A 26,632-nucleotide genomic window follows, 5' to 3' on the forward strand; every position below is an offset into this window, starting at 1 on the left:
GGGGTGGTACAACCACCCAAACTGACGGTACCACCGCCTGATACAGTCTCGAAGACTTTGCCATGACGGTGAGACTCCTTGGGACACTGTTTGGGGTTCTTATTGGGCCCAACATAGCTCTTACATGGGCTTAGTTGGCCCCTAATTGGGTTGGCCTAAATCCAAGCCCAATTACGTGCTAACTACGAAATCCTAAGACATATGCTAAGCTAAACAAGTCCCTATATCTATTCTTCCGGTGAGCTTCCGGCGATCTTCCGGCGAACTTCCGACGATCTCTCGGCAATGTTTCAGTGGACTCCCGGCAAGCTCCTGGACTTCACGACGATCTTCTTGGTGAGTTCCGATGAGCTTCTCTAACAAGCTCCGAGACTTCTCGGCTGGTTCCTCCAGAACTTCCGATGAACGTTTGGACTTCCGACGAACTCTCGAACTTCCAACGTAATCGCGTCCTTGACTCCGGAACTTCATTTTTCTTCATGTCTTGCTATCGTAATTAATCCTGTATATGTAAAACATACTTCAATCTAGACAATTAATACTAAGCATTTATCAAGTTGTCCGGCATGTCATTGGTCCCTCGACGCTTCGTCCGATTCTTCGGCACATCGTCCTCTCTTGCAGCATATTATCCAATCGGTCAGTTGACTCCGCAACTTTGATATCCTTAGCGTAATATCTGCTCTTCTTAGCCCGATGCCCGAATCCACGGCCCGAAGCCTTTTGTCGATACGTCGACCGATCCACCGGTCCGACGTCCAATCTTCTAACATGTTCCTTCGGCCTAACATGATTTTTCCTACTTTAATTGTCTCATCTTGATCGAAACATCTTGCGTTACTCAAAACGCAGATTAAAACATAAACACTTATCGATTGGTTTCATCATCAAAATATGAGATTCAATAGTTTTTTGGTTTCGTGGGTTTTTACATACCAATCTTCACACGACGACAATAGACTATTTTTTTTGTAAAAATATGAGATTTTTATTTCTATTATTCTGCTATACATATACATATGATGTTATCTCAAATTTTTTAATATTTTTTATATAAAAATAATTATTGATTGAAGATTCCACGAACGTTATTCAGGCACTTGGTTTCAAGTTTGAAACCAATCATATTTTTGCACAATTAGGCTAAATCGTTATGATTATTAACTCTTGTAAAATAACAGAATAGAAAAATATCATTTCGTATTATTATCTTTTGAGTATTTTGGAAGGAACGACAAAGTACGATACCTATGAATTTACTTGACCTTTATTGAAATTTGAACTTGCTTGTATATCTACATTTCTATCAGAATTCATTAACAAATCATTTCATACCTACATTTGTATCTAAATTTATTCAAATATCAATTTAAAACTATTCGTATTCGAAAAAGAAATTTCGTGCTTGATTATAAGTACGTCTTTGTTACATAACTTTTACAAATTTAATATGAATCCACAACAATCGTTAGTCTAGAAGTAGATTGCTAATATGAATTTTGAAGACAGCTCATTCTGATCCCTAATTTGAATCTTAGCATACTTGGAAAAGCACTCACCGACATGAACTTTGACAAAAGATGGTTGAAGAAAAAGGCACTCGATTAAATCAAACTTCCATGCTTCCTCCTACCAACAAAGATGAAATTTAAATAAAATCCACGAGACAAAATATATCAAATATCGAGAGGAGATAGAAGAATGTGGAATCCCTAATCATAGTTGATAGTTGGGATTTATGTGATAATTTGATGCCAAATTTGATTTAACTATATATATATATATTTCTGAATTCGTCGAAAATATGTGATTTGGTATATTCGAAAACCCGACATCCTCAATTCTAAACTTGGGGCAGCAAAACCCTAACATTTCGCGGCGCCGCAAAACCGAGTGCGCCACGTGTGAGTCGGCCGCTGCCCTCTCCTTGCCCTGACGTGTGATCACAATCCGGAAGCGCTTCCCTCAAAATCCTCATCTCCTCACGCTCGCTCTCACTCGCTGCCCCCGTTTCGACCAACACCACTGCGAATACCCCTCTTTCTCGAAATCTCTCTCTTCCGTTTCTTCTTGGAATCTTCGATTCCCTCCTCCTCCGACGGTAGACTTTGCGGGAGGCGCGGATTCCTTCTTGATTGACTGACTCGGGTTCTCATTTGAGCTACATTTGTGGTTTGTTCGTTGTTCCAGATCGGCCGGGGCTGTCGGAGAAGATGGCATCGCCGAAGGAGGGGTTCTTGACGGACGAACAGAGGGAGGTGCTGAGGATAGCGGTGCAGAACGCGGAGGTACTGTCCTCGTCGCCGAAGTCCCGGACTTCCTTGCTGCTTCCGGAACTTAAGAGCAAGGTCGGGTGTGGCGGGAAGTCTACCGCGGTTGGAGGCGGCGTGAGGCATGTCCGGCGCTCGCATTCGGGGAAGCCAGTGCGAGTGAAGAAGGGTGAGTTTGCGCAATGCTGATGATTGCCTTACTGAACAACCATTTTGCCGCAATCGCGTGTTTCTTTTCGTTTTCAGTAATTCATACTTGGATGATTAACAGAATCCTTTGCAACATTACTTTGATTTTGTTTCACATTTATCTGGACAGAATAAGATGTAAAGTCAAAAGTTTTCGTTTATTAAATTATGATGTCTAAAATTACATATAAAAGAACAGTTTCAAAGGTATTCTCTACTAAGTTATGGTGTCTGAAGTTGCATCCAAAGTGAAAACTGATAGGTCACTGCACATGATATGATGACCTGTGCATTGTCTATGGCATTATCTGTTGGTGCCTCAGACAGATATGGGTTCATCATCCTATGCATTTTATGCTTCTTTCAAGTACCAAAGTTGAGAAGATTCGTAGTAATTGAAGTCAAGGGCCCAGGTTCATTTAAGATGTCATTGAGCTCCATTTTGATAATATGTATATACATAGATATGACTAAATTGTGTATATATATATATATGTGTGTGTGTGTGCCCTGCTAAAGTTATGAATTTTACATTTGCCTCTCTAGATTTAAGTTTTGCATATATTCCTCTGAGTGGTCTATCATTTGTTTGCTAGTTGGCACTCTAATTAAACATCAATGCCTTTTAAAATCCCTTCTCTAATAGTAAGAAATTAAAGGATATTTAAATATTTTTATATCATATATATATATATATATATATATATATAATTTAGTGAGTAAGATCTTAAACCCCCTTAATATATATATATATATATATATATGTATATATATAATTATATATATATATACATATATGTATATATATAATTATATATATATATATATATACATATATGTATATATATATACATATATATGTATATTATATATATATATGCTAATCTTCGTTGGTCTCTCTAACCCCCTTGATGAAGGAAAAAGGTCTGTCGAGTTGTGCTAATCTTTGTTGGTCCCTTAGATCCCCTTGATGAAGGAAAATGGCCTTCCCTATTACGTGTAATCCCTTGAATGTCTTGCTTGAAGGTTAACTATCATGGCCGTACAGAATTTGAAATTTTGAGGCCTTATTCTCCGTCAAATTTGTCCAATGATTCCACTTTTTCTTAGCCATCACATCCAAGTAGGTCCCTACATCACCTCCACCTTTTGATTATCACTACATTAGGAAATGAAGCAGACAAGCTACCTTTGGTAGAACATATCACAATTGGTGTGGATTTGTTGACTTGTCCTATTCTAAGTACTCTTCGAAGGTTATTTAAAAACGTGTCGAGCTCCTTTGTTCGATAACTAATAGGACTAGTGTACTTGGTCCCACCTATTCTTTCAAAACTTGAGAAGGTTACTTAACTTCGCTTGTGGTTGTGCTTTATGCATTAAGCTGGTTATTAGCCTTTGCTTGTTTTTTTGCTCACACTTCTAAAACACTCAAAATGTTGTATTTGTGCTAAGTTAGCTAGTGAACTTCGCCTTTTCGTTGCCATTAAAATTCCAGAATACAAGTATTGCTAGGAGTAAAATTTTGCCTCGATTAGAGCAAATCTTTGATAAATTTGGTCATCTCTATAGGATTGTACGAACTTCTTTATCATTTTTGTCACCTACTCTCATGAGTAAAATAGGTACCACACCGCATGTTGCCTACTCCGTTCCTTGGTCGATCACTACTACATCGACTCAAAGACCCCTCATTTTTGGCTATTGATGAGAAGTCTTTCGACAAAGGTCTCATAAAGTTCCCTGGTTATTGCCCCTTTATCTTGTCTTGTTACTAGGAGCAAGCACTACATTCTCCACTTTCCCTGCCCCTTTCCACAACCATTATGCTATCCCCCCATAAGAGTGAGGAATCAGGGGCTCCATGGAAATCCCGTCTTCACGATACAGTGATGTATGCTCCTGCACACGATCCTACTATCCTTCATCTCAAAATTGTGTCCCTTCTCTTCTCTTTGCAATTCAAAATATTTAGACATTGTGACACTCCCTCCAAGTCTATCTTCGTTTTGACCATATTTGATTTTGACTAGTTAAGTCTCTTTGGACTCATTGTCGCTACTTTACCCGTTTTGACCACTTCAACACCTTTGTGCTATCCAAGTAGTTCTCCCTTAATTGATGGAAAGTCGATTGCAACTCCTACACATGGCTTTTGCCATCATGTTGCAATGCTCGTGTCGATTTTTTTCTCTGTGTCCTTGGTAATAATATTTGCTTACTTGGTCTTGTTTATTGACTTGTTAGGCTTGCAATATAAGCTTTGGAGAAGCCCACCATTGAGTATATACTATCGTACCTTAGTATGATTAAGTCCCTCATAGAACTTAGTGGTTGCACTCAAAAGATCCATCCTTGTGGTATTGTGCCTCCATCGTAGATGTCCAAGCTTTCATCTGATGCAAATTTGGTGCATGCACGACAGTGATTTAAAAGGGCGCTCGGGCGCTCACCTAGGCGCTCGGGCGAGGCGAGGCCCGAGCGCCTCGCTAAACTTCCAGGCGGCGCGCTTCAAAGAGGTGTCGCTTGGGCGCTCGCCCGAGCCCAGGTGCTGGGTGCTTCGAGCTGTTAGGATCGGAGCGGCACTAAGAGGGGGGGGTGAATTAGTGCAGCGGATTAAAACTTGTAAGTTTGAAACCGAATTCGTAAATACGAGATTTCGTTTCAATAGTAACTTGAGTAGATGAAAACCGAAAACTAGCAGTAGTGTAAATAACAATTTCAGGAAAGTAAGAACTCACACATTCAAGGAACACACCAATTTAAAATGGTTCGGTCAAAATGACCTACATCCATTTGCGAAGCCTTCTTCGAAGAGGCTCCCAACTTCCACTAGCAAATCACTTTGAAGGGGAAGGACAAATACCCCTCTTACAACCTTTTACAAGTGGTTCACACTCTTACAAATTTTCAAAGAGAAAGAGGGAGGTGAACACTCAAGCTAACGAAAACAAAAACTTGCTAAAGGCTTTGCTAAGACTTTTATCTCAATCTTTTGCTTCTCAAAAGTTGTAAGCTCAGTCGAGAATTGAGGGGTATTTATAGGCCCCAAGAGGATTCAAATTTGGGCTCCAAATTTTGAATTCTCTTGGGTATCCGAGGTTGGCGGTGCCACCGCCTGTCTGTGTCTGACACAGACAGTGTACTGGCGATTCCACCGCCCAGTCCGGCGGTACCACTGCCCGATCCTCGGGTTCTGGGAAGTGCCACCGCCCAGTCTAGCGGTGCCACCGCCTGGACTGTTCCAGCTCACTGGTTGGGCACCAAACTTGGCCCAAACCAATCCGATGTCGGGCCCAATTGGCCCTTAACCAGGATATAGGATTATCCCTTAATCCTAACCCTAATTACATACTACGTAACTAAAAACATAATCCTAAGCAAGTTTTTAATCGGCAAATGTCGAGTCTTGTTCCGACGAGCTTTCCGGCGATCTTCAGGCGGACTTCCGATACGCCCTTGGATTTCTTCCGGTGGACTCCTAGCAGGCTCCCGATCTTGTGACGAATTCGACGAGTAGCCGAGCCTTCTCGGTGATCTCCGCGAACCTCTGACGATCTCTTCGGCGGACTTCCGAAAGTTCCGACAAGTCTCCGATTTCTTCTTGGTTGGTTCCGGCAGCATTTCCGACGAATCTTCGGACTCTCAAACGTCCATCGAACTTGACTCCGGTATTCTTGCTTTATGTTTTCAGGTTATCGTAGTTAATCCTGCACACTTAACTTCAATAATATGGATTAGATCAATTAACCCATCAATTGATTTCATCATCAAAATTCGAGATTCAACAATCTCCCCCTTTTTTATGATGACAATCAATTGATGACGGAGTTAAACATAACTCCCCTATCTATATGCTATATTATGAGAAGATAAAAACACTTGAATTCCATCCCTTTGAATTCAAGCATAAACCGATAAGTTCTAACCGTTGAACTTATCGCTATTCTCATTAAGCATGAGCAAATACGAAACTTTGTATTTCTCATATTTTCCAACTATGAAAATCATTTTCAAGTCGAATGATAAGAGAATTTTCACTACGATGATAGATAAAAATTTTCAACATGAATTTCATGATAGAAATGTGAGGCATGATTTCATATGATCAACCAATCTGAGAACTTACGATATACTCAAAGATTTTGCAAGGCATATAAGACATTTGTATTACACAAGCTTTTGCAATTCATATAAGTCATGCTATCGATGTGCATAAGACATTTTCATTAAGTCATGCTATCGAAATGATACAAGTCATCACTTCTCCCCCTTTGTCATCAACAAAAAGGAGATGAGACTCGAAGCACACAACTGTGATCATAAAATCATTAGAAAAAGAATTCAGCATTAAGATTAATCATACAAAATTTGTTCAAAATTAATCTCGCTAAAAATATTTATCCAGAATTCATCTAAAAAATTCAGCATTCATCCAGAACAAATCAGCATTTATCTAGAATTTTAAAATACATATCAAAAGAAGGTTCAGTTTTCGTTCAAAAGATGACAAACTTCTAACTTGACATTAAGAGAAATCAGAACAGAATAAGAAGGTACATTGATTAATCCTTAGGAGGTAATCCATAGTGCTGATACATGACATTTATTTTTTGATTCATTTGTCGTAGTTCCTTCAAATTTCAATTTGCTGGATTTGAATTTGTTCTTGCTGCGATTTGAGTTGGTCTTGCTGTGATTTGATCTGATACAATTCTGCCATAATGAGTTCTTCAGAGGATGAAACAGGAGCTGAAGGTGCTGCGCCAAAGGGACTAGGAGGAGGAGATTCATTTCCCCTAAGAATTGGTGTTTCGGGGTGTTCTACTAGTGGGAGAATTGGATCAGTCCTTCTAGGTTGCCTAACCCATATACCATTGCTAAATGTGCACCTATGTCTTTTCAGTAGATTTCTATTGATGATGAATTGTTTCTTCATCGGGTGGGATACAAATGTCATGGGCAAGTAGAAGTCGAGTAATTAACCCCCTATATGGCTACATAGTGTCTCTAGCTATAATATCCTGCATGTGTTGCCGGATTGAGTATCCAAAACAGTTATGCTGACCGGTCATAATCCAATACATTGTGCTTATCTCTATTTGACTCATTTCATCAAGATGAAATTGCTTAGGGAATAGTATGTTTGTTATGATATGATGAAGAATTTTAGAGTTAAAGGGCAGTAAGTGCTTGCAACTCTTGGGTATTATGCCTAGGTCCGGATTTGCAAAAATAGTTTCGACGGCTTCGGAGTAAGTTGCTCCGATTATATTGACATCCCATTTACCTCTAAAATAACAGCCCCTATTTTTTTCAGTGATTCCAATTAGTTCACAAATAGTACTATAAAAAATTCTAATTTGTGTTCCTAGTAGGTAAGTACTTAGGCTATCGTTATCCACACATAAGTTTGCATAAAATAGTCTAACTAACCTAGGATAAATTGGTTCATTTATTTGTAGGAGAGGTAGGGCATCTAGATGTGCAAACCACCTAATGGGTTCTAGGTTTCGTAGTTATTTGAGATCAATGTGTTTACCCTTATGGATACATCTTGTTTCGAAATTTAGAAACCTAAGAGCTACTTCTTTGGATCTAAAAAGATCTTGGTCATATGAATCTCCTTCAACCCTTTTCCCTTTTTGATCTCTTAGGAGTTATTATCTAGACAAGATGATAGATGAAACTGTAAAGAGTAGGTAAACTAATGAGAAGAGAGGGAAGATGGAGAGCTTGGAGAATTTTACCTTATGGAGAATTTACCTTATGGAGAATTTCTTGGAAGATGGAGAGCTTGGACCAACAAGAATTCCTCTCCAAGGCTTCTAAAGGTTGGAATGAGAGTTTAGAGAGGTTGTGGGAGAGCTTGAGCCAGTTTCTCACGGGTTGGGGGCGGTGTCACCGTCGGCCCTAACCCTTCGGCTTATAAAGGGGCTCTCGGGCGGTGCCACCGCCAAAACGAGCGGTGCCACCGCTGGCATGCTGCGGAAGAGAAAGAAAAAAAAAAAAATCTTTCTTCCCCCCTTTTGTTTTTCAGAGGTGTTTGACTCAAGATAGGTTAAGATATTGGGTTGTACTTTAATATGTCATTTGGAATCGAAAGAGAAGGATGAAATCAAATCCATAAAAGAACGGAAAAAGGACGAGACATTTTTCGGAAAATGCATTCAAAGAAACTTATTTTCAGGGACAATTTAACATGCTTAGTTCCCTTTGGCGCAGCACCTTCAGCTTCTGTTTCATCCTCTGAAGAACTCATTATGGCAGAATTGTATCAGATCAAATCACAGCAAGACCAACTCAAATCGCAGCAAGAACAAATTCAAATCCAGCAAATTGAAATTTTGAAGGAATTACGACAAATGAATCAAAAAATAAATGTCATGTATCAGCACTATGGATTACCTCCTAAGGATTAATCGATGTACCTTCTTATTCTGTTCTGATTTCTCTTAATGTCAAGTTAGAAGTTTGTCATCTTCTTTTGAACGAAAACTGAACCTTCTTTTGAGTTGTATTTTAAAATTTTGGATAAATGCTGATTTGTTCTGGATGAATGCTGAATTTTTTAGATGAATTCTGGATAAATATTTTTAGCGAGATTAATTTTGAATGAATTTTGTATGATTAATCTTAATGCTGAATTCTTTTTCTAATGATTTTATGATCACAGTTGTGTGCTTCGAGTCTAATCTCCTTTTTGTTGATGACAAAGGGGGAGAAGTGATGACTTGTACCATTTCGATAGCATGACTTAATGAAAATGTCTTATGCGCATCGATAGCATGAGTTATATGAATTGCAAAAGCTTGTGTAATACAAATGTCTTATATGCCTTGCAAAATCTTTGAGTATATCGTAAGTTCTCAGATTGGTTGATCATATGAAATCATGCCTCACATTTATATCATGAAATTCATGTTGAAAATTTTTAATTTTTCAATGATGCTAAAAAGAAAAACATGATATAATTTTTGAAAAACAATTTTTTTTTATTTCCTATTCCTACTATCTAAATTAAGCACTCATGAAAAACTTCAAGTAATTTCAAAATAATTCAAGAGAGTTAAGTTACTTACCTTGTAGTCGAAGCCCATCAAAGCCCAATTCGCCGTTTCACCTTTGGAAGTTCTTGATTCACTCTTGGTTGCCTTCCTCTTCTTTGGCTTCTTCCACCGTTCAAGTTCATTATTTATTTTAGATTTTTGTTTAATGAACTTATTAAGATTTAGTGTTCGAAGTTCAAGTTCATCATTGTCCTCATCACTTGAGTCATCGCTCAAGTGGTATTCATTTGTCCGGAGTTCCAAATCCTTCCTATTCTTTGGAAGGTGGTTTAAGTGCTCATCGGGTTCAAAATGTTCTAAAAGTGTCATTTCATAGGTCATTAATGACCCGATTAATTCTTCTAATGGAAAATCATTTAAATTTTTTATCTCTTGTATTGCGGTTATTTTAGGATCCCACCTTTTTGGAAGGGATCTTAAGATCTTGCTTACGAGATCAAAATTCGAAAAAGAATTATCAAGAACTCTTAGATTATTGACGACATCCGTGAAACGGGTGTACATGTCGCCTATAGTCTCGCTTGGTTGCATTCGAAAAAGCTCAAAATCATGCAATAAAATGTTAACTTTCGAGTCTTTGACTCTATTAGTTCCCTCGTGCGTGATTTCAAGTGTTCGCCAAATATCAAAAGCCGTTTTGCACGTAAAAATCCGATTGAACTCATTTTTGTCCAAAGCGCAAAATAAGGCATTCATAGCCTTTGCGTTTAAAGAAAAATACTTCTTCTCCAAATTCAACCATTCGTTCATCGGTTTAGAGGGAAGTTGAAAATCGTTTTCAATAATATTCCATAAATCCAAATTCATAGAAATCAAGAAAACTCTCATTCGAGTTTTCCAATAAGTGTAGTCTAATCCGTTAAACAAAGGTGGACGAACAACCGAAAAGCCCTCTTGAAAGCCATGAAGAGCCATTTCTCTCGGGTGTAAATACAAAATGAGAAATACTGGGCTCTGATACCAATTGTTAGGATCGGAGCGGCACTAAGAGGGGGGGGGGTGAATTAGTGCAGCGGATTAAAACTTGTAAGTTTGAAACCGAATTCGTAAATACGAGGAGATTTCGTTTCGATAGTAACTTGAGTAGATGAAAACCGAAAACTAGCAGTAGTGTAAATAACAATTTCAGGAAAGTAAGAACTCACACATTCAAGGAACACACCAATTTAAAGTGGTTCGGTCAAAATGACCTACATCCACTTGCGAAGCCTTCTTCGAAGAGGCTCCCAACTTCCACTAGCAAATCACTTTGAAGGGGAAGGACATATACCCCTCTTACAACCTTTTACAAGTGGTTCACACTCTTACAAATTTTCAAAGAGAAAGAGGGAGGTGAACACTCAAGCTATTGAAAACAAAAACTTGCTAAAGGCTTTGCTAAGACTTTTATCTCAATCTCTTGCTTCTCAAAGGTTGTAAGCTCAGCTGAGAATTGAGGGGTATTTATAAGCCCCAAGAGGATTCAAATTTGGGCTCCAAATTTTGAATTCTCTTGGGTTTCCGAGGTTGGCGGTGCCACCGCCTGTCTGTGTCTGACACAGACAGTGTACTGGCGGTGCCACCGCCGGACCTCTCGAGTGCTGGGTGGTGCCACCGCCTGGACTGTTCCAGCTCACTGGTTGGGCTCCAAACTTGGCCCAAACTAGTCCGATGTCGGGCCCAATTGGCCCTTAACCAGGATATAAGATTATCCCTTAATCCTAACCCTAATTACATACTACGTAACTAAAAACATAATCCTAAGCAAGTTTTTAACCGGCAAATGTCGAGTCTTGTTCCGGCGAGCTTTCCGGCGATCTTCAGGCGGACTTCCGATACGCCCTCGGATTTCTTCCGGCGGACTCCCAGCAGGCTCCCGATCTTGTGACGAATTCGACGAGTAGCCAAGCCTTCTCGGTGATCTCCGCGAACCTCTGACGATCTCTTCGGCGGACTTCCGAAAGTTCCGACAAGTCTCCGATTTCTTCTTGGTTGGTTCCGGCAGCATCTCCGACGAATCTTCGGACTCTCAAACGTCCATCGAACTTGACTCCGGTATCCTTGCTTTATGTTTTCAGGCTACTGTAGTTAATCCTGCACACTTAACTTCAATAATATGGATTAGATCAATTAACCCATCAATTGATTTCATCATCAAAATTCGAGATTCAACACGAGCGAGCGCCTAGGTTAAACCAGGCGACCGAACCAGGATTTTAGGTCTGGTTCGGTCTCTGGTGGTTAGTTGGTTTAATCAAACCAACTAAAACTGATATCAACTATCGTTGCCCAACCCTAACCCTGCTCGTTGCTGCTGCCGCTGCCGCTCCCGTTCTCGATGCTCGACGCTCGACGCTGTCGCTACTCGCAACCGCTGCCGCTGTCACCGCTTGCCGCTCCCGTTGCTTGCCGCTCCCGCTCCCGCTGCCGCTGCCTCCTTACACTCCCACTACCGTTGCCTCCTTACACTCCTGCTGCCGCTGCCGCTGCCTCCTTACACTCCCGTTGCCGCTCCCGCTGCCGCTTCCTCTTTTCTCAGTCAGTACCCCCTTACACTCTTCCTTCTTCTTCTTCAGTATACTGTTAACAGTATACTGTATACTGTTAATATTGTTAAGTTTATTTAAAATTATTAATTTTCAATACTGTTAATATTGTTAATATAATAGTATACAACAGTATACTGTTAGGTTTCAACAGTATACTATTAATTTTCAATAATATTAATTATGAAGAATGACTTTGATGTAAAATTTTATTGTTTTGAATTTTGAAACTTTTTGTTAATGTGACATTATGATTTTGTATCTTAGATTTTCTTAATTTAATAGCATATTTTTATTTATTAATTATATTATATATTTTTATATTTTAGTGCCTCGTTTCGCTCGGGCGAGCGCCTAGCGCCTCAGGCATTTTTGGACCTTAGCGCCTTTTGGCGCCTAGCTCTTTTTAAATCACTGATGCACGGAAGACCTACCTCTATGTTACCTTGGAATTCACTCATTGAATCCTTAGGCCTTGTTACCATCGTGTTGCCCAATGAAACCAAAGCTCTCAATAGCTTCAACCATGCCTTCATGGGACTTGCTTGTGTGTTGTATTACCTCGAACTATTCCACAAACAACCTACTGCACCACATCGCCTCCTAGCGATATCTCCATTGCCCTATGATCATGGTGTTGAAAATTCAGATTGGCGATCTTTCCTTGTGTAGCCTCTACCAACACATTACAAGGCCTTCGTCACCTTTCAATTATAATCGCTTTCTTTGGCAATTGAATTTTGTCCACTTGATTAGTCCCCATAGCATTTGGTCATTGACGGAAGTTCAACTCTAAGCTAGTCCATTGCCCAATAGCTCTTGGAGTCCACTAAAGTGTGTTAGTGTTTGGATCTTGGGCCTATGCCTCCAACACAATCTATGTTGCCCATCGCTTCCCTTTTAACAACTCAAATGACAACACTTTCGCATATTCTTTAAGAGCGCTAGCCTTCGTGGCTCCTTGCCTCATGCTAAGGCCTTTCTACTCCACCTTCATCGCTGTAAGTTGAGTCGATCTCTAGCCTTAGTCCTACCATCTATTTCCTTACTAAGATAACATGCATGTGCCCCCTTCGACTTTGGTACCATTAAATGAGGAAACTAAGGAATGACATGATACTGCCTTGCCTTAACAAGCTTTCATGTCTTTGATCTCCATCCAATGAAAGCTCTATAAAGTTGGTGTTTCTGTTGCATATTCTGCCTTCTAAATCGATTCCCTTCGTGGGTTTCAAGTACTTCACCGAGTCCCACTTAAGTTGCTTTGATCGAATAGCACTGAGATGATGTTGCATGCACCATTGCAATTGTCGGTCATAGTTGGAATTCAGTTATCCTAACTTTTGTGTACTATGCATTCTTCATAGCTTACTTGTCCTCGTAGTGTCTCTTGTGCCAAGGTTTAGTTGTGTCTCTGAATGCCAATTTCGGATGCGCGCTTTACTGAGCAACTATATTCCCTACTCTATGCTTATTTCCCCTAAAAGATCGTATGTGCAGACTACCTTCCATACCACTTAACTAGGTTCCCACAATGCACACATAGTGTTTGCAAGTGTGCTTATCCTGTTACCATATAAGATCGTATGTGTAGACTACCTTCCATACAGCTTAACTAGGTTCCCACAATGCACACATAGTGTTTGCAAGTGTGCTTATGCTGTTACCATATGTTACAGGCTTAATTGGTTTTATCTAAATCGTGTAGCGCCCTTGGGTGACTGTATGTCTTTCTCTCTTTTCTTCTCTATCTCTATGCTCTAAACCCTATGTTGATGTCTTTGGTACAACACCCAAGTGTTGATGAGGCATGACTGCAATTCTTTTTTATTTCATCTTTTAGTGAATTGTGTAATTATTCTTCAAGGGAACGTGAGCAATCTTGAAAATCCAGATGTTGTTACCAGGTATCTATCTGAATTTTCATTGTTCTTTCTTGCTTACCCTCATAATACATTATTAAATGTATACAGAACTTTGTCTACTCATGTACAATTCCTGATTGGATGTTTTGGTCCATGAACTAATCTGTAGACTATTTGACAGTATATCTTCTGAAATATGCTGCTTATTTCTAAGCATTCTATTATGTTATAAACTTTCTATAAATATAGCCAATTCCACCTTTTTGTTTAACCTCCATGCATTTCTATTTTTTTCTCCTTTTAATTGATCTTTTTAGTTAGATCCACATTGTGAAATAGTTGTTGCCTTTTAAATAATTGGCACTGTTCTTTATTAGCTTCAATTGCCAAAATTGCATACATCAGTCCGTGCTCTCTTAGATCTCAAATTAAAACATAGTTCGGCCATAATAAAAGACAATAAATGCATCTATCTCTACATTGATTTTGCTTATGTTTTATGGAATCTCATCCTTAAGATATTTATGATTACACCAGTGGAAAGCGACCATATATATTGTGATGTAATCTGTTATTTTCAAGACAACAAATTGAAACAAACCATGCATTCCTCTTTGCTTGAACCATGATTGACTTTTCTTTTCCTTTTTGATTTCATGGATCATATTTTCAGGATTGACCATGATAGTTTTCTTTTGAATGAATTTAGAAGGTTTCTATCATTCTCGATGATTGTTGGGGAACATTAATAACTTGGCAAAAGTTGAGGAAGAGCACATAGAGAATGAAGCAGGTCAGCGGAGCGAGAAAGCAATGTGAACAATTGAATCTAAGTGTGGTAGAGAATGAAGAAGAAGAGGAAGTAGAGAATGCAAAAGAAAAAAAAAAGAAATGCAGGCATAAGACAAATTGAAAATTGGAATGGCAATAGAGGAAGGGGTGGTAGTAGGTACAAAGGAATGAAGGAAGAAAAAGCAGTGGAAAAAAGCAAAAGCATAAGAATATTTTTAGTGTTTAAACTAATGTCTTTACACTTTTCCTTTCTCAGCATAGAAAACCTTCCCAAAGGACACAAATATTGGGCTTTGCCATAAATGAATATATTTATAAAGTCCAGTCGCCTAGATCTATGGTGAGTGGTAACTGGTAAGGTCTTAAAATATATGCATCATCACTATGTGCTTCTTTTAGGTGCATTGTACAGACTGCAGTATGACTCAATTAAGCTTGGGTTCAAAATTTAAGCCACAGTTGACATGCTCATTCAGCTTTCCTTGATAACATTGGAAACATCTTCACACCATGGATCTTCTCTATTCTCTTTTTGTCAATTTATAATTATTCTCCAATGTAGCGTTCCTTTTTTCTTCTTTTGATTTGAATCTTCAAGAAATCTTGACTAGTGGCATTTAGAAGCTTAGTAATACTCTTTAATTACTTTTTGGTCTTTACTTACACATTTGGTGTTTCTTTAGAGTGCTTATTATGTCTACACAAGCATTCGTTGCAAAGGGTTTAGTACATATCTGTCTATTCTTTTTTTGATAATCACTTCTTAGACCCATGGAACTATTCATTGTAAAAATAAGATATTTGTTATGTTAGCACAATTTAAATTATCTAACAAAAAGTGTATATATGATTTTAAATATTCACTTTTGACTCAAAAGTTTAAAACATTTTATTATTGTTGTCTTTATTATATACTTTCAAGAGTTATTTGGTCTGATTAACTTCAACTCTCATGAAGTGTTGGTTTCCTTGAATCGTTCTACGACTATAACTCATTTTTTGGCCAAAGAAGTTCCATTTTACTATATAACGATCCTCTCTTAACTTGTGAGGGACAGAGGGAGCAAACTTGTTTAAAAGGTTTTGCTGTCAGGATGTGTCTCCTATATAGCACTGTGTTTATTTTTCTTAAAACATGCCCTTATGTTTTTATGGCTTGTCGGTGAAACATTAAAACTTGTTTTTGATACTTGGTTGTTTTTGTTGTTTTCTTGCTTTATTTTCATTTGTTTCTTTAAGGAACTGAAGTGATAGTAACACTGATAGTGGCATATATATCTTATGATGTCATGGATTATCGCCAGGACATTAACAATGGCCTTGATGTTTAAAACTTGTTCCACTTTGGTTGCTTGTTGTATGAATACAACTTATCAATGTGGTTGGTATATTAGTATTCTGATCTGAATCTAGACCAATTGTTTTGCCAGCATAATTACAATAGCAATAATAAATAGAATATGCAGAGGTAAAGAAGGGAAGGTAAAGAGTAATTGCAGTCCTTTTATTTGTTTTTGATCACATAGAATTATGCCTTGAGAAAACAGAAAAAATGAGGCGATTAGCAAGAGATGCAGGAAAAAAAGGAGTATCAAGGAAAATGTATGAGAGGGAGGGAACAGAGAATGAAAAGGTTACCTTCCCTGAGGAAACAAGCTTTCATTAAAGCAGCATATTATAGCTCAACCTATAATTTGTACACTGATAAATGGATCACCAGGGGCCTCTTCTGACACTGCCAGGACACGTTATAGGCAATCAGTAAAATTGATTTTCAAAAGGGACCAGCTGATGCTTCATCTGATTTAATGCTTTCTTAGGAGAAATTATACAAGATATTATTCCCCAACTGAATACTATCTTAATTTTAATTTCAAGCATTTAAAACAGAAAATATGCAGTCATAATATTTTTCTTAAATGGTAGGTCTCTAATGGTGGAAATCGATCCTGTCTTCTTTAATACAATCAAGAGATTTTACCCTGTGTGCTATGTCGGGTTCTTTAGTAAATCCATCAGTTGATGCAAATGAACTCATCAATCCATGTATTAGGCATAAATAAAATTTATGTTTTGTCATCACTTCACTGATAAGGTTTATCATTCACACCATATTTGTCATGTAGCACTTATTCCCACTTTTCCTTTTTTCTCAAAATGTGATCTTTGTAACCATCTGGTATCTCACAAGATACTGACCCATTAGTTTTTCAACTTTTCACAGAAACTTCATAATCTAGATTACTGAAAAATTAATTTCAATTTGGCATTAGATTCTTTACATTTTGAGATTATACTTGTCGAAGCAGAATGGTGCATGTTCTCTACTCAAACAGGGAGTAGAGAAGGCTTTAAGGCTACAGCATTTATAATTTGCAAAGTGTTGTTTAATAAAAAGGAGTAATCTAAGTTGGAGGAGTGGTATTAGTAAAATTTCAATACTCATAAACCTGTTAGTTTGGAAAGAGTCCTTTTCCACTTGCTTGGAGCAGCTATGAGTCAAATAAAAACTATGCACTTTGTGCTTATTAATGCTTATGCATGTGTAAGGAGATTTGTAGATCAAATTATCATAGTTTAGTCCAATTATTTAAATGTCACATCTGTTTAATGCTTAAGTATCATCCAGCTCTGGCAAAAGTTCTGATAAATATGAGTTTGAAAATAATATTTGAAATTCTGACAATGTGGAGACTCTAGCCTTTTAAATTTTAACATTTTTTTATCATAATCAGAACTCCATATTTCTGGGCTGTAGAGTAATAGGGTAGTCTATGTTTGCTGAAGTCTAGGATTATGAATGTACATCGCATAATCCTGACTTTTCAGTTAATAGAAATCACTTGTGCTAAAGAAAATGGTTTTGGATTTATTAAACTTTGCATATCAGATTTGTTAGAAGTTTAAGAGATCAATAAATCTTTCTGTTTTTTCTATTTTTTTCTACTTGCTTGGTCATTGAGCTTTTTTGATGATATCACTAGTGCAACTTTACAATCTGTGACAGTTTATTCTGATAAATTCTATTATACTTATCCTATTCTGCTGAGCACATTTTGTGTCATATTTTTTCACACTTTTTGTCATCTGAATTTGCCTCTAGATGGTGCTGGTGGTAAAGGCACATGGGGTAAGCTCCTTGACACTGAAGCAGCTTCATGTCTTGACCGAAATGACCCAAATTATGATAGTGGAGAGGTACGAGTCTTGGTCTCTTTCTCTCACACACATGAATTTTGTTGATGTGCATATTTCTGTGTTCTAGTAGAGGATACAGCAAATGCAGTTCAGGCCGCTTTCATTTTCTAATTATTCTTTGTTGTAAATATTAGGAACCATATGAGCTGGTAGGTACCACTGTTTCAGACCCTGTAGATGATTACAAGAAGTCTGTGGTGACAATCATTGAGGAGTATTTTAGCACAGGTGACGTACAATTGGCTGCTACTGATCTTGGAGACCTTGGTTCTGATGAGTACCATCACTTCTTTGTCAAAAAACTCATTTCTATGGCAATGGACCGACATGACAAAGAAAAAGAGATGGCGTCAGTTTTACTTTCTTCTCTTTATGCTGATGTAACAAGTCCAGCTCAGATTAGCCATGGATTTGTAATGCTACTTGAATCTGTTGATGATTTGGCGGTTGACATACCTGATGCAGTTGATGTCCTAGCTTTGTTTATTGCCCGTGCAGTTGTTGATGATATCTTACCTCCTGCCTTCCTTACTAGAGCAAAGAGAACTCTTTCTGAATCCTCTAAAGGATTTCAGGTTATACAAATTGCTGAAAAGAGCTATCTGTCTGCTCCACACCATGCTGAGTTAGTTGAACAACGATGGGGTGGTACTGTGCACATTACAGTCGAAGAGATTAAGAAGAAGATCACAGATTTGTTAAGGGAATATATAGAGAGTGGAGAGACAGCGGAGGCATGCAGGTGCATAAGGGAGCTGGGGGTCTCTTTCTTTCATCATGAGGTTGTGAAGCGGGCTCTGGTTCTGGCGATGGAGATCCAAACATCAGAGCATGCAATTTTAAAGCTTTTGAAAGAAGCAGCAGAAGAATGCCTGATCAGTTCTAGTCAAATGATCAAAGGCTTTTCTAGGGTTGCCGAGAGTCTTGACGATCTTTCTCTTGATATTCCAACTGCTAAATCCTTGTTCCAGATACTAGTTCCTAAAGCAATTTCTGAGGGATGGTTAGACCCTTCCTTTCTCAAGTCTGAAGGTGCAGTTGAGGATGGCAATAATGAAAGTTCTGAGAAGTTAAGGCGGTACAAGGAAGAAGCTGTTACTATAATACATGAATATTTTCTCTCAGATGACATAACTGAGCTCATTCGAAGCCTTCAGGACCTTGCTGTTCCAGAGTACAATCCTGTTTTTATCAAAAAACTGATCACACTTTCCATGGAAAGGAAAAACCGGGAAAGGGAGATGGCATCTGTTCTGCTATCCACACTAAGTACGGAAATATTCTCAAGAGATGATATTGTTAATGGATTCATAATGCTTTTGGAATCTGCTGAGGATACTGCGTTGGATATTTTGGATGCCTCAAATGAGCTAGCTCTTTTTCTTTCTAGAGCTGTGATTGATGACGTACTAGCACCCCTAAATTTGGAGGAGATCAGCAACAAGCTCACTCCCAATTGCAGTGGAAGTGAAACTGTGCATATGGCTCGGTCTCTTATTTCTGCCCGCCATGCTGGTGAGAGGCTACTGAGGTGCTGGGGTGGTGGCACCGGTTGGGCAGTGGAAGATGCGAAAGACAAGATAGTAAAGCTTCTGGAGGAGTACGAGAGTGGAGGTGATGTCAGGGAAGCATGCCAGTGTATTCGTGACTTGGGTATGCCTTTCTTCAATCATGAGGTAGTGAAAAAAACCTTGATTATGGCTATGGAGAAGAGTGATAGACTCCTGGACTTTCTACATGAATGTTTTGGTGAAGGGTTGATCACGATCAATCAAATGACGAAAGGATTCTCTAGAGTTAGAGATGGTCTTGATGATTTGGCCCTTGATATACCCAATGCAGAGGAGAAGTTCCAAATATTTGTAGAGCACGCCAAGAAACATGGTTGGCTACTGTTGTCCTTTTAAACAGCTAATCAAGTCCCAGACACTGCAGGCAGTTGGGCAGGCTCTCAGTTCTCATCAGAAATTTCTTTAGTTTCCTCCAACTGTCATGCTGTTATTTCTTCTGGTAATCTGGTAAGAATGAGCCTCTTTTGGTCTCTGGTGAATTTTCATGGATGTGGCATCTATATCAGGTTAGAAAGTAGCACCTTTTTGGTTTTGATTTTCAAGATAATCTGTGTTGGATAGATTTCTGACAAGGACTAATTAGGAAAGGAACAGTGATACACATTATTTGGTCTTTGTATGATTGGTAATGAATAGTCTCACTTTTTTGTTTTGTGGAGCTCCGAGATCAGTACTAATATTTTTGGAGTATTATTCACTACTGATAGTTTATTTTACGTCATCATGGTTTAGCAACATTAAGAACTCTACTACAAGTTGAGTTTATGGCAATATCTTCAGCTTGTGTTTGACATATCATCACATTCACTTTCTTTGATTTGGTACTTTGTTTGCATATGCAAGGAATTGTGTTATTCTAATGTCCTTTATATGTTAGTTATTCTACTTGTTCATGCTTCTATCTATAGCTTATTGATTTATTATTAGTATCTTATATGTCATCTTTTAGTTTTGTCACAACTCTTGGTGACCTTGGTCTTTTTGGTAGATATCCAATGGATGCATAAGAACCAAGAAACACCATTTACTCAGACCAGATTGGTATGAAATGGACAGTATATTGGCTGGTATGTAGACTGCCTCCATTTTGGGGGGTCCGGATAGACTAATAAAAAAAGAAAAAACAATTTAAGAGGACTACCTCTTCCTCAACTCAACCTGCTTGTCATTGTTGCTGCTCGTTGTCATCTTTCATTTCAGGTACTTTCCTTCTCTTTATCCACGACTTCCTCTTTTTTGTTGCTCTTCCTCTTTCTTCCTCCTCTTTCTTCACTGCCTCCTACTCTTCCTTTCTCTTTTCTTTTCCTCCTCCCTCCTCCCTCCTCCCCCCTGTTCCTCCACTACATTCTTTTCTTTCCTCTTCCTCTTTCTTCCTTCTCCTTTCTTTTCCTCCTTTTCCACCACTGCATCCTCGTCTTCTTTCCTCTTCCTCCTCCCCGGTCCTCTTCCTCCACTGCCACATGTTTCTTCTGTCCTACCCCACTGCCATATGTTTCTTTAGTAGGTAGGACCTATGTGCTTGGTCGGTATAACATGGCAAACCTTGTTAAGAACCACATCAATTTTCTACCATGTATAGTTTCAATTATCACAAGGGCATCACATCCCTCGTGTATGTTCTGACTTTTCTTTGCCTTCTTGTGGTTCAAAAGTCGGATTTGATGCAATGAGACTCGTTTGATAGATTACATTTCTATTACCCGATCCAACATCCAAAAGCTCATCTGGATGTGACATGCAGTAGATATCTCCAAATTGAACAAAAGTGATTAATCTAGCTTTATAGATGTTAGAATAAAATTTTTAATTAGCTTTTGCCCCATTCCTTGCTTTTATTTTTTTCATTTATGTTTATTTCTGGTTAATCTGCCGGAAAAGATTGTTTAGTGCGAAATCATATTTATAAGCTTTATGTATCGGATTGGCTGCACTAAATATGCTGTTAGTGATCAATATAGATCTTTTGAATTAATTGATGAGGAACTAAATGTGTTGCAAAAGGATATCAGGCTTGTGGAGATAAAGAGGCTGAGGTGATGAGAAGTTGTTGCAAGTGAAAAACTAGGCAAGGTGAAATTACTTGTGCATACTTTATTATTTTCTTAAAAGTGTCTTGCAATTTGTGATGACTATAGATGTTATAACAACGATTAGCATCCCATATTGTTCAACTAGTGATGGCAAAGTAAAGTTCCTATCAGTTGAGTTTGTGGTAGATCTCCAATGTTTGTATGTAAATAGCCTTAAGAGGAAGGTGAAATAGATTGCAATGGTATGCTTCTGTTAACAGTTTCAGTAAATATAAATGTAAGACAACTAAGATGGAGAGAAAGTAGACTAACTCTTCAGGGTGATTCAACTAGATAGAAATTTGGTTTTAGGCGATCAAACTATTTGAAGTTTCCTAAACTCTTGGTGGGATTTGGCAAATAGAAACTAAATATTGTCAGATTCTCATCATGAACCACTGCTATGATAAATGTTGCATTGCATCTCTCGTCTTATGGTGTATATTTGGTAATGCAGGTGCAGCAGAAAGCTTTTTAGTCAACTTTCTGGGATAATGAAACCGTGAGAGTTTTTCTATGTTTCGTCCATGAATTGGACCAAAACAAACTCAACCCTGTCCCAATATAGAACATGGGTGACTTGCAAGTATATAGGGACGTTGAGTTCTACGTACAAATGTACTCATTGGGCTTGAACTGAGACATGCATGATCAATTTTCCACCATGAAATGGTTGGGCTCTCTTTACAACATAGGAAGCGTGTTTGTAATTTAAGAGCATGAAGATGAGAACCGGCGAGGTGGCAAATTCGTTGGAAAATCAAAAGAGCTACTATCTATTAAATGAAAAAAAACGACAGGCAAAGAAAAGGATACTAAGGCTCCGGAGGGAGGGAACCAATTTATCTTTAAGCCTGTTGGTGAACTTTTACGCAATGGCCGAGGTGTCAGCACAGCTCGATCCAGTCCTGGATGCGTAAGGTTGCTCACGCGGATGCTCGAGTCATATTAATGTCGGATCGGGTTAGGTCCAAGCGTCATCTCTCGAGCACAGTTCTCTCTCGGCGAGTTGCTATTGTTTCGTTGTCAATTCTTGCACAAAGGTAGAGGTCGGGAGGGGGGTTTTCCGACTCGACCCCCTCGAAGTTTAAGTCAGTGTTGTGGAGTTAAGGGGAGTTGAGTGTCCTCTCTTCCTAATCAAAGGAGGGTTAGCTTTTATACCTGTGATGATGAGTTGGTCGTACAGGGTTAATTAACTACGATCGGCTTCTCGATCGACCGGTTTAAGCTTTTGTGCGAGCGTCGATCGACTTGCACGGATCAGTATCGCGTGATGTCGTCCTGAGTTTTCCGGGACGATTGTATCATGATGATGTCGTTCGTACGGAGGGGATGACGAGCGGCTGTCTGCCACGTGTGTGCTACGCGCCACATCGGATTTGAAGTTTCACGTCTGCATCGTCGTGGGCGATAGCACAATGTGTCCTATCAAAACCCTAGTCTTAGAACAGTGAATATTTGAGGGAGAGGGGACAGGAATTCTACACTATCCTTTCTCTTCTCTCTCGTTCGTATGAGCACATATTTTTGTTAAAAGAAACAAGTCTACAACTTGGTAAAAATTCTTTTGAAATTTCTTTTTCTACGACGAAGACATACGACAGCACCAGAAAATGAAGCTAATAACTCGAGAATCTTTTGGATAAGGGAGGGATTCATTTTTCGGATTGTGATCGAAAAGGGTGCGAAGCCATACAATTTCTAAAAGGTAGATGCTTTTTTTTAATGTCATTGTGTTATGTGAGTTTGGATATGCTAACAAACCAATGGTATATTCCCCAGCAGAGTCATGTCTAACAAATATATTTATGAAGCCAACAAGTCCATCATATTTGCCTCAATTAGCAAGTCAAGTCCTCCCTTTGCCGACTTTTCATTTCTCATTTATAATCTTATCATTAAAATTAAAAAAAATAAAATAAAATAAATCCACATATCCTGCCGATTTGCGCCACCCAACGGATTCGCACGTACGTTCGACGTGCTTACGAGTGGAAGAATTAAGTGGGGCTCACTTGAGGTGACGAATTATGTTCGTTCGTGAGCCTCACGAGTTCGCGACGGCCATGTCGGCGGAGGAACTGATCTTTTTGTGATTGGAAGCTATGGCGGGGACCATGCGGTTAGTCGTGGGCGGCGAAAGATAATTGATTATATTATAAAATAAAAAAACAAATATAATGAGCCAAAACTGGAAAGCTAACAAGAAGATTAAAAATAAATATTTAAATATTAAATAAGGAAACAAATTGAAACAGAGACACTACTAATAAAGACGGATGCTTCGGCTTGCGTATGGTCTCCGCCGCCGCTTCTTCTTTGCCGTCTCGCTTTGGAATCCGGTGTCGGTGTTGACGGCGAACCTTTCCTCCCGCTCTTCCTCTCCTCAGCGCCTCCTCGTCGCCGCTGTTGCTTCCCTCTCTGCCGTCTCCAGTCGCCTTCCCTCCTCCTCTTCTTCTCTCTTCGTTGGTCGCTGGCCCCAAACCCATCACTTACTCGGACGAATGGAGGTCCCCTTTTTATTAATTTCGTTCTTTCCTTTGCTCATCTTCATTTTCGTGTTAAGTATACAGCGCCTTTTTTGATCTTCTTTTGTATTTCGTGTTAAGTATACACCGAGAATTGAATTCTCAAGAAAAAAAAGATGGATTCTTGCTAGAGAATACGGGCGATGATTAATCTGTGGTGTTTTATATAGTTTTTGGTTCATCTAAAACAAAAAAAACCTATAATTTGAGAATAGTAACAAAAAGCAGATAAGATCGTACTCAGAATCCCTTCTCCAGAATATGCCAGACTTGAATCCTCCCGTTTGTTATGGTTGTTATTTCAAAAACCGAAACCCCAAATTTTTTTTTTTTATATTCACCGTTTCCGTTCCTTATTTGTTTATTTACTATTTTTAATTATGTCTGATACATTCATTGATAATCTTAACGATTTACTATCATTATTGCTTATCAATCGTTTGGAATAATAATCATCCAAATGGTGGAAGGTCAATGATGTTGGTAAATTTAATAAAATATTAATATTAATTGATGAATGTAATGGTCACGATTAAAGATTGTAAAGAAACATATAAATAAATAGGGAAAGAAAATGATAAATAGAAAAAAATTGGGGATTCTATTTTTAAAATAATAATAATAATAATCTCTCACAAAGCTCAAAAATTGAAAGAAACAAAACTGATCAACAACCTTGGATCCTTGATGCAGTCCTTAAACATTGTTCTTATGCTCTTAGGAAATGTTCTTAAATTCCTAGTGGCTCTAGATGACTTTTCGTCATCTAAGCTCGAGAAGTTTAATGACTTAGGTCTTGCTAGATAAAAAAAACTTGAGGTTTAATTAATGACATTGGACCTTATCAACGTAGTTAAAGCCACCAAGATGTCAAAATGTCCGAGGTGTTAGGAGCTCATGAATATTAAAATTTTAAATATATATTGTTATTGAGAAATATGATCATTAAATTAAAACTGACATATCAAATTATATTTATTTAAGGTATCAAATTATATTGTCCAAATCTAATTACAAAAATAACGAAATAAAACAAAATTAACATCAACGATCGTTAGAATCCACTTAATCATCCTCAACATCGCAAATCTTTTCACCATCCTCCTTTCTAGCTAATTCATATATTTTTGTTCATCTTTATCAGAATAAGATTCCTTCTCTTCGATTCGACAATTACAGGCAATGAACTCTTGAGGCATTTGTATTCATGTGAGTTGTCTTATATATGCTCTCATTTCTCAAACATTTGAAACTCTAGCTACATCTCCTTATATCAAACTGTCATCATCAAAGACAAGATTATCTTTATTATTTTACAAGCTAGTAATTTCTCCCATTAACCATATGTTCGAAACATCAATATAACCTAACGTAATGGGATCAATGCTATCTTGCAAATTATAATGAGCCTTGAGTCTTTGATGTTAGGATCGAGAGCACTAAGAGGGGGGGGGTGAATTAGTGCAGCGGATATCTTTTAGCGAACAAAAGCTGCGTTCGTTCGATAAAAATCAGTTTTGAAGCAAAAGCCGACTCAAAGATAACTTATGACTAAGTGCAGTTTACGTCTAAACGTAGTTTACGTCTAAACACAATTTACGTTTAAATGCAGTTTGCGTCTAAACGCAGATTTACGTCTAAACGCAGATTTACGTCTAAACGCAGTTTGCGTCTAAGCGCAGTTTGTGTCTAAACACAGTTTGCGTCTAAGCGCAGTTTACGTCTAAACGCAGTTTACGTCTAAACGCAGTTTGCGTCTAAACGCAGTTTGCGTCTAAGCGCAGTTTACGTCTAAACGCAGTTTGCGTCTAAACGCAGATGACAGTTTGCAGTTCTAAATGAAATCAAGACGTAAACGTAAACTGCACAGAACCTTGTTCGTAAAAGCGCAGAAGACAGTTTGCAGTTGTAAATGAAATCAAGACGTGAACGTAAACTGCACAGAACCTTGTCCGTAAAAAAAGCGCAGAAGATAGTTTGCAGTTGTAAGTGAAATCAAGACGTAAACGTAAACTGCACAGAACTCATTCGTAAAAGCGCAGAGAGACAGTTTGCAGTTTGTAGATGGAATCAAGATGTAAACGTAAACTGCACAGAATTCGTTCGTAAAAGCGCAGAGAGCAGTTTGCAGTTTGTAAATGGAATTAAGACGTGAACGTAAACTGCACAGAACTCGTTCGTAAAAGCGCAGAGAGCAGTAGCTATGTAGGAGGTTTGCAGTAATGATAAAGTGCTCAAAATAAACGCAAACCAGAGATTTAGAGTGGTTCGGTCAGTCTTGACCTACTCCACTTTTGGCTTCCTCCACCGATGAGGTTACTGACGTCAACTAGAGGCCTTCCTTCAATAGGCGAAGGCCAACTACCCTCTTACATATTCACTCCTATTGACGGGCTTAGGAGACAACCCTTACAGATGTTTTCTCTCCTCTCTTTACAACTCAAACTTGAAGAACAGAAGGAGGAGGAAAACTAGCAGTTTTGAGCTCTAAGAACCACTGAAAAGATCAAGATTTCGGGTAAGTTCTTTCTCTTTTCAGTGCTGAATGGGTGGGG

The 26,632-nt window shown here is 38.5% G+C and overlaps 2 protein-coding genes across 3 annotated transcripts in view; both read left to right on the forward strand.

Moving 5' to 3' along the window:
- Positions 1-1,894: 1,894 nt before the first annotated feature.
- Positions 1,895-20,132, forward strand: LOC135599125 (MA3 DOMAIN-CONTAINING TRANSLATION REGULATORY FACTOR 1-like). 2 transcript variants are annotated; one of them, XM_065093886.1, is made up of 4 exons: positions 1,896-2,101; positions 2,191-2,439; positions 17,815-17,909; positions 18,044-20,132. In XM_065093886.1, the coding sequence occupies exons 2-4, from the start codon at positions 2,214-2,216 to the stop codon at positions 19,814-19,816; spliced, it is 2,094 nt and encodes a 697-aa protein (XP_064949958.1). In that variant the 5' UTR covers positions 1,896-2,101; positions 2,191-2,213; the 3' UTR covers positions 19,817-20,132. The 2 variants fall into 2 exon arrangements, with proteins under 2 accessions (XP_064949957.1, XP_064949958.1); XM_065093885.1 differs by having other exon boundaries at positions 1,895-2,439.
- Positions 20,133-23,813: 3,681 nt separating this feature from the next.
- The window catches only part of LOC104000092 (protein-L-isoaspartate O-methyltransferase), a 28,052-nt gene continuing 25,233 nt past the window's right edge, over positions 23,814-26,632 (forward strand). Inside the window, exon 1 of the mRNA XM_009422039.3 lies at positions 23,814-24,059. Within this exon, the coding sequence (XP_009420314.3) occupies positions 23,829-24,059 (231 nt within the window). The 5' untranslated portion in view covers positions 23,814-23,828. The remainder of the gene's footprint in view (positions 24,060-26,632) is intronic.

The sequence above is a fragment of the Musa acuminata genome, chromosome BXJ2-1, assembly GCF_036884655.1.
Source record: "Musa acuminata AAA Group cultivar baxijiao chromosome BXJ2-1, Cavendish_Baxijiao_AAA, whole genome shotgun sequence".
In the NCBI taxonomy this organism is placed as follows: Eukaryota; Viridiplantae; Streptophyta; class Magnoliopsida; order Zingiberales; family Musaceae; genus Musa; species Musa acuminata.

Bases quoted from the DNA above. Each gene is read 5' to 3' on its own strand.
- LOC135599125 (XM_065093885.1), top strand. From the start codon at position 2,214: ATGGCATCGCCGAAGGAGGGGTTCTTGACGGACGAACAGAGGGAGGTG. The intron at 2,440-17,814 runs GTGAGTTTGCGC...ATTTGCCTCTAG, and splicing joins GCCAGTGCGAGTGAAGAAGG to ATGGTGCTGGTGGTAAAGGC. The intron at 17,910-18,043 runs GTACGAGTCTTG...TGTAAATATTAG, and splicing joins CAAATTATGATAGTGGAGAG to GAACCATATGAGCTGGTAGG.